Here is a 13,654-nt window from a genome sequence, read left to right as displayed (position 1 = left end):
CTAAAAAAACCACATTCCCCCTTAGAAATGAAGTCTGACTGACATTTCTCGCTGAAGATTGTGATCGACATCATCTGTGTACTCTAGTGAGAAGGCAACACTATTTTACTTTTTCTGGTCACTATAAAGCTCTGTGTCTTAAAGTTTCTCTCATTTCTTTACTGTCCTTTGCTTCCAACTCAGACCATATCTTCTGTACTGACCTATGCTGCTATGCTACATCCTGGGACAGCTGTGGCAGCTTAGCCTGAAGAGCAAAGGAGTCCAGAACTTCTGCCTTAGAGATATAGCTTGTGGGATCGCAGATATAGAATTAAAAAAAAAAAAAAAAAAAAAAAGGAACATTCCAATATTTCTTAATAGCATATTTTTTAGAATATTCTATGAAAAGTTTCAAATCTTCAAGTTTTCATTCCTCTGTGGGAAGAAAGCTACTGAATATGTGCATTTTGCATTTTTGGCTCTGGCCTGCTCTAAAACCCAACTTCAGGTAGAGTAGAAAATCACTTTGGGCTTCACTTCACCCTTCTGTTGGTCAATGTGTTTTCTAGGTGGGCTCAGATTCTCTGCAGCTCTTTCTCAGCACAACCCAGCTGAAGTCACTGCAGCCTGAAGCACTGCAGTAGTTTATATGTCAGAGCTGTATCCCTGAACTCTAATGAATATTCCAGCAGCAATGGAAATACAGTCATCTTTACAGTGAATGAACACCACAACAGAGCATGTGCCATCCTTAAAAAGCTCAGCTCATAGTTTTCTGGGATTTAAAATGGGATCTCCTGTTATGTTACACTGCTTGGCCTCCTGTGTGCTGGCCTGACTACCCACTAGTCTTGCACAGAGCATCCAATATTGAGATTTGTAGTGATTTCAGGTAAACTCATGTGTCCAAGGTGTAAGCTGCTTATACTACTGTGTAGCAAAAGAAAAAGGTATCACTTAATGCCTGTGGCCATGCACAAACATTACCCAAGTACGGTTTAAGATGACTGCCAGGGCAATCCATGGCCAGTGCTAAAGAGCACAGAGAGTCCTGCCAATCTGTCCTGGGTGGTAGGAGGTGGTGGGACACCAACATAGTGCTAAATCTGGGAAACAATTAGACCTTGAAGTGGCGCAGAAGCTACACTGAGCAGGTGTATAAAGGGATTTTCCATATCATCTCACAAATCCACCCCGTATCCTCACCAGCTGTGCTCAATCTCTGATGCTCCAGAGGAAGGTGAGAGAAAGCCCCGGGACACCCCACGCTAATTGTGGGGGGAGTGAGCCTGCCTGATCCGGAAGCCCTGAAGGAAGAGACCTGATTATGCTCTGTCTGTAGGGGTTAGGAGCACAGGCAGGATGAGGACGGCTTCATCAGCATCTCCCTTCACGGGGGAGAGACAGGCACCTCTCCTCTTGCTGGAAGTGGATTTGCACACAGGAGCAGCGGTCGTCCCACATTGCATAAAAATGCAAAAAATCCTCGTCTCTTCCCTGACTGACTGACATTTGTTAGATGAGAGCGTAGGTACAAACTACCCATCACAATATGCAATAACCTTTAAAGACATGCCAGCAACCCGCTCTTTCATTAAGCGTGCCGCGCTGTCTGAGCGGAGTAGGACGCTACTGCAAACACCTCCCCGGCGGGACGCTACCTGCATGCTAATGCCGAGGGTGTTTGCTCACAGCCTGGCAGTGAGCGCGGGGCTCTGGCAGTTTCCATGGTGCCGTCATGGTGCGCTCTCCCTACACCTTCTCTTACCAGCATTTCCCACCCATCCTCCTCCCCACAATATGCTGCTCACTCACCCTGAAAGGTCAACCATTGTAATGATGCTTTTAGCAGGGGGGAGGCAGGGAGGCCGAAGGGTGAAAAGGTGAGCGGTGTGCAGGGATGTGCGTGGGAACCGGGGGCTTGCCTTACGCCGTACGATGAGAAATTGGAAAGCTTCCCCTCGAGGGAGCGGTGCTCACCAGCCCCCTCTCACTTCCCATCCTGGCCAACTCAGATGCCCTGATGGAGTTAAAAGATGTTCAGGCGAAGTGGCTGGAGAGCCTACTTTAAGTCATCAGCAATTGATGTGTTAGTGCGTGGAGGGGAGAAGGGACTGCGTCTGCTAACAGAAGAAACTGATGCAAATGTTCCCAGGCGTCTGTCTTTTCCCACCTCCCTCCTGCCCCCCTCCCAGCAAGCCCAGTGCTCGTTTGCAGCTGGCAAGAGGCAGACTTCTTCCTCTGACTTTCATCCTATTGAGTGCCGGACTAAAGCACTGCATCTATTAACTGCCTTCCTTTTCTTTCTTTCTGTAGGACAGCTTTCCTGCCCGTTTTGGAGGAGTCCATTTTGTCAACCAGCCCTGGTACATCCATGCCCTGTACACGCTAATCAAACCGTTCCTCAAAGACAAGACAAGGAAAAGGGTAATTAGAAGGGGCCGGGGGGGATAGGAAGCTGCAGAGCTGGAGTAGCTGAGTAGCTGCCTGCTTTCTTTTCTTCCTTCTTTTTCTCTCTGCATTTTTCATATGGCCTCAGAGAATTGTTGCTATTATTAAAACTTAGAGTTTTCAGTGGTCTGGATTGAATCAATAACTCGGCCAGGGACCAGAGAGCTGTCATCACTAACAAAGTGTAGATACATTTTAATGGGACATGCTCAGGGATAGAAAGAATTGGTAATGTGGAGGGATTATCAGGCCTGGCTGAAGTCACCTGCAATGAGGAAAACTTCAGCTCAACTCTTTTTGTGAGAGTAACATTTCCTACTTCATTTCTTCAGCAAGTTGACTGTTTTCACATGGTGGTAACTCACTTGTTTCCACAAGAAATGCCCATGCCTGAAGGCTGTTTGCTCCCACTGCCGAAGAGGCAGATCTTCCTCACTGAAACCCATGTGGTGACACAGACCAGTACACCCCCGGGAAATGTTGAGTCCCTGGGGTGCGGGGCTGGGTTGCCTCCTTACACGCTGAGGACTTACTCTTCACATCTTCCTTCAGTGAGTTCCACTATCTCCCTTTTCTTCTCAGCGCTCTTCGTACAAGCCTCTATCCTCTTACAGTAGCAATAATCAGTCATTATTCCTGATTTCTGCTTTCCCTGATCTGGCACTTAAGAAAGTGAAAGCTTCACGTGCCAAAAGCAAGCAAATCAGGATTTTCAGAAGTGCTTATAGTGCCAGCCTAATTCTTCAGCTGCACACTCCAAAGCTAATCCCCCGCTCCCGCCTGCCCGAACCAGCGCTGAACACTTCAGAAATTCCCACCTGAAGCTGCAGCGTCAACGAATGATGCTCCACACTTCATTAGTGTCATTACTATTGTACTTAATGAAGTAATGAATTGATGATGACTTTGAACTTTCTTTTTATTTCTTAAAGATCTTTCTTCACGGTAACAACCTCAACAGCCTTCACCAGCTAATACACCCTGAATGCCTGCCGTCTGAATTCGGCGGGACCCTTCCTCCATATGACATGGGGACATGGGCTCGAACGTTACTCGGTCCCGATTACAGCGACGAAAACGAGTACACCCACACGTCCTACAACGCCATGCACGTGAAGCATGCGTCCTCCAACCTGGAGCGGGAGGCCTCGCCCAAGCCCATGAAGAGGTTAGTATTGCCTTTGAAACCATCTCTTATTTGGCTCTCCAAACAGGTTTGGCATAAATCTAGCAGGAAGAGCTCATCTGGCTCGGGGAGAGGTTGCAATTTGGCAAACGTTGACAGTAAGGAGCGCGTCACCCTGGACTGCGCTCACGGTGTGGCAGGAGAAAGGAAGCCTCTCTGTGGAACCATAATTACTCGTCTAATTACTGTGAAGGAAAACAAGGGGAAATTAATGGGCCCCTGCACAGAGCATTACAGAAGGTATATCAGAGTGAGGTGCTCTTCTGTACGGTGTAGTGCGGCCAGCAGCACCACTTCAGTGCTGGTTCCTATTACTTGCTGCTGCTGTGGTGCTGCTGAACCCAGTTGTTAACGACAAGGGTTTTACCTTCTCGGAAATGCAGCTTTTGTACGATGAACACCACTGCCCTCTAAAGGGAAAATGGGTTTGTCTCCTCCTGCTGCTTCTACTCCCACTTTCTCCATCCAGCCTTGTTAAGACAGCAGAGCTGCTCTTTTAAGATCTCTGATTTTAGTTCTAGTGGTTGTGCATTCTGCTGCGAATGCTTAAAATTACACCTCTCGGGAGCATCACCCCCAGTAATTTGCACTGGTTTGAGGGCTGGGGTGAGGAGGGACGGATCCCTGGCAGAGGTTTGTGGGTGGTACGGCGGAGCCGACACCAGCTGCAGCGAGCGATGGCAGGGTTGGCTTCCCTGCGCTTGCCTCAGCCTGCGCACCGCACGCCGCGGAACTGCTTTCCATGCGGATCGCAGCGATGCTTTCACTTGCTGCTGCCACTTGCTGAGTGCAGTGCTGGCAGACACGGTGTCACTCTGTGTGACGGGGAGCGGCCATCATTTTGTAACAGCAGAATCAAAGCTGACAACGCAGACAAGCCATAATGTCATGCAATTAATTTTAAAAGTCTTTCAGCTTCAGAGGAAAAAGAAATGCATTTCTGATTCACAGCTCCCTCCCAGGTCGGAGGGACGCCACGCTGCTGCAGCTGCAAAGTGAAGCCTCGTGCTGAAAACACTCACACTTACAAGCGATGTTAAGTGCCGTGAGTCCCACGACTCACAAGGCCACGAGTCCGCAGGGCTACAACCCTTTGCAAGGCTGCAGCCACGGCATGAGGAGACGTGACCACCTGCAGAGTGAGCAGTTCTTACTACTGACTGCCAGCCAAGACTGGGAGCCAGGATGAGTTTACAGAGCCTGTCCCAGAGAGCTGATTTTAAAACAACTTCTTTTTTCGTTAATATTAACAGTGGGATACATTGAATGATTTTAGAAAGATGCTAACTAAACATTCCATCATTATTAAAACATGTATGTAAAGTTAAAACAAGTGTACAATTTACGTAGGTTTATAGAAAGAAGTCCGCAGTTTTTAAAGCTCTGCAGTGTTAAGAGCTGTTCACAGGTAAATCTTTGCTGAGGATCAAATCCTCGGCTGCAAAGAAGGAGGGGTCTTATTGAGCCCTCAGGGGAGAACCTCAGCTTGAAAATTAGTCCAGTGCCAGAAAACCCTGCCTTGAGGCAAAGCTTTCTTTCATAATCTGTTCTCTAATACAAAAATGCATTAATACAAATATGGTGAGTGGATGAACCTAATTTGTCATGTTGCCTCTGGGCAGACTGGATCTAACTTTTAGCCTAATTTCGTTAGTCGGCGGTTAAGTGAACCATCTGATCTTGTACCCCGTGGTCATTACTAGCTGTTAGAGGTGAAAAGTTCACTGCTTTGACAGCTTTTCTCCTATGAGTATTTGCTTTGATCTTCTTCCCCTGAAATTATGGTTTGGCCTAACTTGAGGTAAAAGCCTACGCTTAGGAAGCATAATTGTGTGCTTTATTAGATTTATTAGACCAGATTTATATCTAAGGCCTATTAAAAGGTCTACAGACTTCTACTGGCATTATTTGTCTTTATATATCCCCCCTCCTTGCCTCTTTTGGTTCATACATCTCTAACACAATGAGAGTCTCAGGCCATGGCTGAGATTACTGGATACACCATGGAGGTTTACACTAGGCATAGGTGATCTCCTAGCATTAGTCTTCATCTTAAATATAATTCCCTCACAACTGCCCTAACATTTTTTCCCCTATTAAAGCAATTTTGTAGTTTTAAAAATCTATCCTCTCTTCCTCCACTCACAGTGTAAAAATCTTCAAACTCTTGAGTAAACATAGTAATTTTATAAGTGTTTCTATGTTGAAATGTTGGGTTTTTTTAAAAAAAAAAAGGTGGCTGACCTTTTCTTTAACACTCATACTCCTCTGAAAGACATAAATATATGAAGACAGAGCCTTCTTGGGTTTCTGTAATTTAAGGATGACAAGCCTTGCTGAACTATAATGGTTCTCCTCCTCTTGGACTTCCCAGATGTCACTGCAGGTTTACCTGCCCAGTAATTAGCTGCAGGGCAGGGCAGTGCTTATGAGTGGTGGATTTACCCCAGAGGCTGGGGGGGACAATGGTTGTGCCCCCCCTGAGCACCGTCCTGCAACATGACAAGCTGCAGGGTTGCAAGTTGCCCCTTCTGGCTCTGCAGCTATTTGCTGTAAAGCCATACAAGAACACCCTCGCTAGAGCTGCCGCTGGACCAGTGCTGTGTTAAAGCTTTAACCTTGGAGCCCAATGCTGCTAGAATAGCTTGGGGTCTTGCACTGTGACCACAGAGAAATGTCCCTGTGAAGTGTAGTACCTTCATCCTGCACTCGGAGAGAAGCTCACCCTGGGCACAACCTACTCCAACATAGTGTCTAACAATTTTAGTAGCAGAGATGCTGAGAAATCAAGATAGGAATTACAGATCTAGAAGAAAAATGACAGGAAATGGAATCAGAGAATAACTGATCAAAATACTTTTGTAGCCACTACGTTAGAAAATGAATGCAGAGGAGAAGAAAGAGGTCATTTGCACAATGTGACTGAAAACAAGCTGAAGTAATCACCTGAAAATTAAAATAAGTGTCAAAATGCAGACGAGGAGAAAATGAGGCACCAAGCAGCAGTGCCAGGGAGTTCCCGAACATTGGCTTCAGGACTGACAGAAGTTCTTTGGCTCCTGTCACCCGGGCAGATGAACATAAATTGAAACAAGTTCACCTCAGAGTTGCAAGGAGAGTGAGGAGAGTGGAGAACATATTTTTTTCCAGCAAGAAGGTGTAGAAGAGAGTGGTTTGTTCAGTCTCACAGAGAAAAGGTTGAAATGCATGTGAACATTCTCTACAAATACAGAAGGGAAATAAAACTGGGGAGAAAGAACAGGTTTTTGAGAAAAAGGACAACTTAGGCATGAGATCAAATAGGCGTAAGCTCACCAAAGTATACCTTGGCTGCAAATTAGAGGAGGAGGTTTGCAAGCCATCAGAGGAGTGAATTACTGAAACAGCTTGTCAATATGACAACCTAACTGATACATGAGTGAAAGGTCTGATATGAGGTGGCTACCAGTGGTCACAGGAGACTAGACTTGCCCCTCAAAGTCTCATTAGGTTCCAATTTCTGCTCCCCTAACAGCAATGGAACCAGAACTTTATCTTCTCCCCAACCACAGGCAGGGGTGGTTTTATGCTGTGACTTGAAATTGCACAAGGTTTGTTCTCAAGTAAGAGTCCTAGTTTGCTTCAGAGAATGGAGGCATTGTATATGGAGACAGGATTGAAAATCCTCTTAGAAAAAACCTGCCACTGACTCTAGTTAGCAACATGATCTTGAAAATACTGAGATTTGACAAGTTTCTACAATATGGAAAATCTTTAATCAAAACCAGTGCAATTGTCATTTTTCCACCAGTGGCCATACGAAGCCCCACTGAGGCAAAATCAAAACAGTGGAAATTGCACTCCCATCTGCAGTATTATCTCACACCCTGGGAAAAATCCCAGAACTCAAGTACTGTATGAGCAGATGGGAAACAAAGCAAAACAGCTGATGACTCCGCATAATGAGTCTTAATGGCCAGGGGAAAAAAAAAAAGGAGAAGAAAGTAACAATAACAAAATCCATTCAGAACGTATCTGTTTATTAAGATTCAGCTCAGTGAAGTTTGAAATGGGCACGGTAATAAATATGCAAACCAGCGTTAATACAGTAATAGCAAAGTCAGTCCAATCCTAGAGCTTGGCTGCATCCATGCGATAACCCTGTGAGCAGCAACGGCAACAGACACTTCCCCTGTCGTGGTCCATCTCTTCTGAAGCGTCTGCGTCCACGCAGGGAGCCCGTCACTTACGAGCTGTGGGATTTGAGAGCAATGTAAATGGTGTGAAAAGTCAGAGCACAGGAAAGAAAATCACCTCCCTTTCAGCTGTGGCCAAACCTTCTGTGAGGCCTGATGGTCAGAAAGGGGCCTTGGGTTGCTTTAGTCAACAGGGAGCCAGCACAGCATTTGCCTGAGGCACTCGTGCTGGCTTTGTTGATGAGCTGTTGTTTTTGGGAACAGCTGGAGGTTTTATCTGGGTGTGTAGTGTAACGAATAGTTATGGCGGATGGTTAAGCCTAGCAGTTAGAGTCAGAGACTGCTTTCAACATGTCACTGAGCCAACAGGGCATAGTCTTTTGGCCAGCCATAGTGGGAGAAGCATGCCTGTAGCTGTTTGGGTACCTAACAGCATTGAGCTAGCATCCCGAATTGGGGAGATGGATTCAGTGACTGGGGAAGATGTGAAGGAGCTCAGTCCTTTTCCCTCAGTGTCACCCTGCTCTTACGCTTGGGTCCAGCAGCAGCAAGTAACCTGCAGTAGCACGTTGCCTCCCTGTGACTTGCTTTTCTTTACAAGATCTGCCTTTCTGCAGCTGCATCCGGGTCACTTCTTGATGTCTGAACTTGATCTTCAGTCCAAGTGACAAAGGCTGCCTTCGCTTGTTCCCTGTGCAGTCACTAAGCACAGCCTGGGAGCTGCTCTCCCAGGCTTCAAAAGAGCACTGGCTTTTAACCTGCTGCCAGTGCAAACAGGTCTGAAAACCTAGTGCAATTTAAAATTGCCCTGCAGAGAAAGGAAATTTTACCTAACAGCTACATATATATTCTGGCCAAACAACCTGTGCTGTTTAATCAAATTTATTTAATCAAAGTTTAATTAAGGATAACTTTAAAAAAAAATTCACGTTAAAAACTATTCTTAGGATAACATGGATTTCAAGAGCATTACTATCACTGAGTCAATCTCATTAAAGACTCAGGAAATTCAGAGTTAGGGTAAAACTTTTAAAGTACAGCCAGGCACGCTAATTGTGAAAATGTATAATTTATCCATCAAGACACCACTACCTCTCCTGGTGCAACTTGAGGCTGTTTCCTCTCATCCTAAAGGACTTGAGCACCTAAAGATGCAATGACCTGCCCAGTGGTTCATCAAAAGCCCCTATATCAGGCATTTTGAAAATAGGGCAAAAGAACCTGTTGGAATGTGTTGCTCCACATTGTTGAGCCAGAGCATAAAGATGTTTATGTCCTAGATTAGAGTGAAAGGATTTTTTAAAGTACAGATTAGGGTTTGCTATTATTGCCTCCTGATGTGTGCTTTTTCAAAAGGACTGATCTTCAGATGAACTTGTTGCTGAAACTAATTGTTGGTTCTCAGAGATGGGATCCTGCTCCCAGAAGGAAGGGTATCACAACTGGTATACACTAATGCCAACCGGAACAGTTTTAGATCCAAAAGGGGTCATTTATGGGGGTGACTTATGTAAGGTTTTTATTTATCCAGACTGGTGCCTCCATATGCTCAGCTGGGCTGTGCAAGGCAGACCTTTCTAGTTGTTATCCTTGGTGTGACCTTAATGTTCCTTCGCCATATGTTTCTGCTTTTATGGGTCATGTTTTATGCCGGTTCACAGTCAGCACCAATTTACTGCAAAAGTAGTAAAATACCAGCAAATAAAAATCAGTATGAAAATGTGTGAAAACTTCTCACTGCCCATGGATGGCATCTGGATTGCTCTTCTGGTAGCTGGGGTGCATTTCCACATGTGCTGGGGGAAAAGGGAAATACCCTCTGTAAGCTTCCAGTTAAAATAGCTCTGTAATATGCGAGACCTATGGTGCAAGGCTTATATTCACTATTTTATTATGAATTATTTCAAACAGGGAATTTCTGAACGGTTCTGTAGAAATGCTTCCCCCATACACAGATTATGAATGAGACATGTCTTGACAGTAAAGCAGGTGTCCCAGGGGCATACATATCACATAATGTATGCATTACCTGGTAACGTAGATTATTAGCTGTTGAACAGTTTTATAGCTTTTGACCGGAATTCTGCTAATAGATCAGAGAAAAATGGACAGGAGCCAGTGGATCTGGCATGTTAGCAGGTCCTGGGGAGGCTGCAGGGGAGATGGTGCAGAATATCCTCAGGAGCCAGGAGTGAGAGAAGCTGAGAAGGAGATCAGAAGGTCAAAGCCATGTCTGAACCATGGAGAGGAGGGACAGGTAGCTTGGTGCTGGGGGTCCCCTGGGACAAGGCAGGAAATCGGTTGCTCTCTGAGGGTGTCGACAGCATGGGTTTCATCTGTTTAAAGCACTCAATTACCAGTGCATGGGTGCACAAACACAGGCTGGAGGTGGGAATGGCAGAACCAGTGCTGTCAGGCTGCCTAAAATATTGCGTTGTAAATTATGTCTTCAGCTGGCTATAAATTTGCCAAAAGTTTATTAAGTTAGATTAGAGACATGACACTTAATAAAACAAACAGGTTTACACTGCTTATGTCTTTTGTTGCCCTGTGAAAAATCCACTTACATCTGGCCAAATTACAAGCCTTTGAAAGGGCAATTCACACATGCTCTGTAGAAACATATTCAATTTTAGCATTTAACGACCCCAAAGATTGCATCATGCTTTAGCTTGGCCTCTCAGAATAAATAAACTTGTTCAGCTCGGGGTGATGGTTCAACGCCCACAATGTGCATCTCCTGTCTAGGCCATGGGGTGTGGAGCATTTTTGTAATTGCAACTTTTACTTGTGATCACAGCAACTTTCCCTGCACTAGGCCAGGCTGCAGCAAGACATGGAGCTGAGATTTGGCAGACCACCACTCCAGGCCCTCGGGGCTGCCACCTCCCCACTGTTGGCAGGAGAATTTGAGAGATGAGGATGCAGGGGTGAGCCCAGCTGGGATACTGGCAACTGGGATCACTGGGGTGGGATCCCCAAGGTGGACTGAAAGAGGAGGCAGGCACGAAGCACTGGAAGCATCTGGGCTAGGGAGCACACTCGGTGGGCAAGAAAATGGGGGTGCTTAGAGGGAGGGTTGATGGAGACCAGGAATGATCCTTTGGTTAAGCCTGTTGGGTGCAGCCCTGGAGAAGCGTATCCTGCTCTCCCTCTCTCCCCGAGCCCCTGTATTGGCCTGGCAAGTCACTTAAACCTAACTTGACACAGATGGTGAGCTTGCACATTGCTTATTTTCAGCCTGCCAAGCTATAGGCTCTGGGGTCTAATTTCCAGAAATACTCAGCGCTCACCTGCAACAGAAATCAACGGGACACGTGCTTTGAACACAAGCTGCCATCTAATGCTGAGCGCTCTGCAAAATGAGACCCTCGGCACTGGGAAATGGGCACCCCACTTTAGAGGAATGCTTGGACCCTCATCTCCCTGCGCTTCAGCTCTCCACATGCAAAATGGAAATAAAAAAAACCCTCACAGCCATGCTACGGCAGTAAATGTATTAGCATTTAAGAGGCACACAACTACTGTGTTGATGAACTCCACAGAAACGCTCAGGAGGGAATAACAAGGGCTATCTTCAGAGCAGGCTTGGAATAATATGCAGCAAATGTGTCACAGAGCCACACGCTGAACTGCTAGAAGAAAGCAAAATAAATAGCCACTTCTTAGCTTGGCACTATCTACCCTGAGCATGGAGGGAGGAAAGAACCCTCCGAGAAAGAACAGTGCGTGCTCCCGGGGCTGGGGCGCAATGCGGGGGTCACAATGCCCCCGCACACCCATAAAAGCCACATTTTGGCTTCTCCTGCTGTGGCAGTCTTTGACTTTCCAGCCTAAATAGTACATCTGCAGGGTCGCTTTCATGCTGCAGTGCTGCTCTTGCTAAGGACAGGGAACTTCTGATTTAGGATGGGGGAGTAGGAAGACAGACACCCTTTCGTCTCAGGGCTCCATCTTCCCCGTTATTGCCACACAGAATTGAAGCGACTATGATTTGGTGGCAAACGTGGTTGGGATACTGGGAACTGGCATCACTGGGATGGCACCAAAAGAGGCAAACTGAAGGACGAGGCAGGTGTAAAGGACTGGAGTATCTGAGCAAAGGCGCTGGAAGGTGTTGGGCTAGAGGGAGCGCTTGGTGGGCAAGGAAATGTGTGTGAGCAGGAAAAGCATGAATGAATGATGACAGGAGTGTGTGTGTGCATGTATGCAATATTCATAAAGTGGGAGAAGCAAATTTTCTTCATTACTTGGCTTATCCTTTGTTTGGATATCATATCCTGCACACTTTTTAGCAGCTATTGCCACATCTGCTGTAAATTGGTGCTGACTGCTGCTGCAGCGTTGTCATTATTCGGCCTCATGACTAGGCTCTACCTTTTGATGGGTGACATATTGCAACCCCAGGGGTTTAAAGGTCTTCCAGCAACCCCTCTCTGAAGCAGGTGCTCCTATTCCTTCTGTTGGAAAAAAAGTGTGTAGAGGAGAGAAAGGAAATGGAGAGGAAAAGCTCCCACCCACACCTTTCCCCTGCCCTGGACTTGGGATGTGACAGAGGCAAGGTCTTGACACAGAAAGTTAGAAGCACTTAGGAGGAGGACATTATCAGACACACCGATAAATGAAAAAAGACCAAGGTGCGCACCCTAATCCCAAGGTTGGCGGCACAGACCGACTCCTGCCTCTGCTAGAGGAGTCTGGCTGCGTTTGCCCTGCATAGTGCCTGGCTCGTGCTCTCCTCTGGGTCTCAGTGGCCTTAAGGCATAAGACTGTATGTGCTATGCCAAATACTTAATCATTTCTGTATGTTTTTGCAGTTCAGAGTGTCTGCAGTAAGCTGAGAGTTGTGTCATAGCCCACAGGAGAGCTGGTTTTACAGCAAGTGCCAAAGGGTATGCGCTGCGTCCCCTGGGGTGTGGGTGACGGGACGGGTCGGGACAGGGTGCACAGCTGGCCGGGCCATGCTTAGAGCCAAAGGTGGTGCCGTGTCATCCCTTCCACTCTTTGGTGCAGACCCTGCAGTGAGCTGTGCTCAGGGTTTGTGGTGGGGAGAAGCAACTGGGGGTCTCATGCTGGGGGTCACTCTGCAGCAGTCGCCTCTTTAGCAGTGTAGATGCACTTACAGAGGCTTCTTCACACATGCAGTTAAGCACAGACCTGGGCCATGGTTACCTGGCTTTGAGGAGCCAAGGCACTACTTGGACACCTCTCCCTAGGGTGTGCCAACTAACCATCGGGGAGAAAGATGGTCACTGCTGCCATGGTGGCCACAAAGCTAGCTCGTGTTTGGGAATAACAGCAGCTTTTCACCACTGTCTTGTGGGCTAGGCACTGGGCTGGCAGTAAGGTTAAGCCAGAGTTTTGGTGCTGCTTTGCCCCCTGACTCACCACATCAGTGGCTCATTTAACCAGCTCAGCTGCGCCCCTAGACACAGGTGCTGCTTCGTCTCTTTGAAATGCTGCCGGTGGGGTATCAAAGCTGCCCCTCTGGGCAGGTCTCCGCGGCACACGGCTGCGCTGTCTTAGCGCAGTGCTGTGAGCCAGCACAAGTGCAGAAGCTGCAGAGTTGCATTAGCAGAGCTTATTAGCCTGGGCAGAGAGCCACACTTCACGGCTTCTGTGCTGGGGTTGTGCACCGCTGAGCAGAGTCTGCCGGCACCACCTGCGGGAGCGTAAGCCTCTTGCAAGGTGCCTTGCCCATGCCTTTCAGTTTCAAGTGCTCTGAATATTAAAAGAGCACCTTTTACCACAATTACTTCACGCCTGCACATCTGCATGTTTTCTGTAATACCGGGGGAAAAAAAAATCCTTGTTTTTCCCACCTGATGAAGACATACTCTTGAGGTGCTACAACCTCCTC

At 46.9% G+C, this 13,654-nt stretch overlaps 1 protein-coding gene across 1 annotated transcript in view; it reads left to right on the top strand.

Annotated features, from left to right (window-relative positions):
- Positions 1-13,654, top strand: part of CLVS1 (clavesin 1) — a gene marked incomplete at its 5' end in the record, with an annotated part of 101,210 nt that overhangs the window by 81,254 nt on the left and 6,302 nt on the right. The window contains 2 exons of the mRNA XM_081996945.1: positions 2,299-2,409; positions 3,366-3,601. Coding sequence (XP_081853071.1) covers positions 2,299-2,409; positions 3,366-3,601 — 347 coding nt within the window. The remainder of the gene's footprint in view (positions 1-2,298; positions 2,410-3,365; positions 3,602-13,654) is intronic.

The sequence above is a fragment of the Phaethon aethereus genome (assembly GCF_964289735.1).
Source record: "Phaethon aethereus genome assembly, chromosome: 2".
Lineage (NCBI taxonomy): Eukaryota > Metazoa > Chordata > Aves > Phaethontiformes > Phaethontidae > Phaethon > Phaethon aethereus.
The sequence above is the reverse complement of the archived record's forward strand: the minus strand, read 5'-3'. Positions and strand labels throughout refer to the sequence as shown.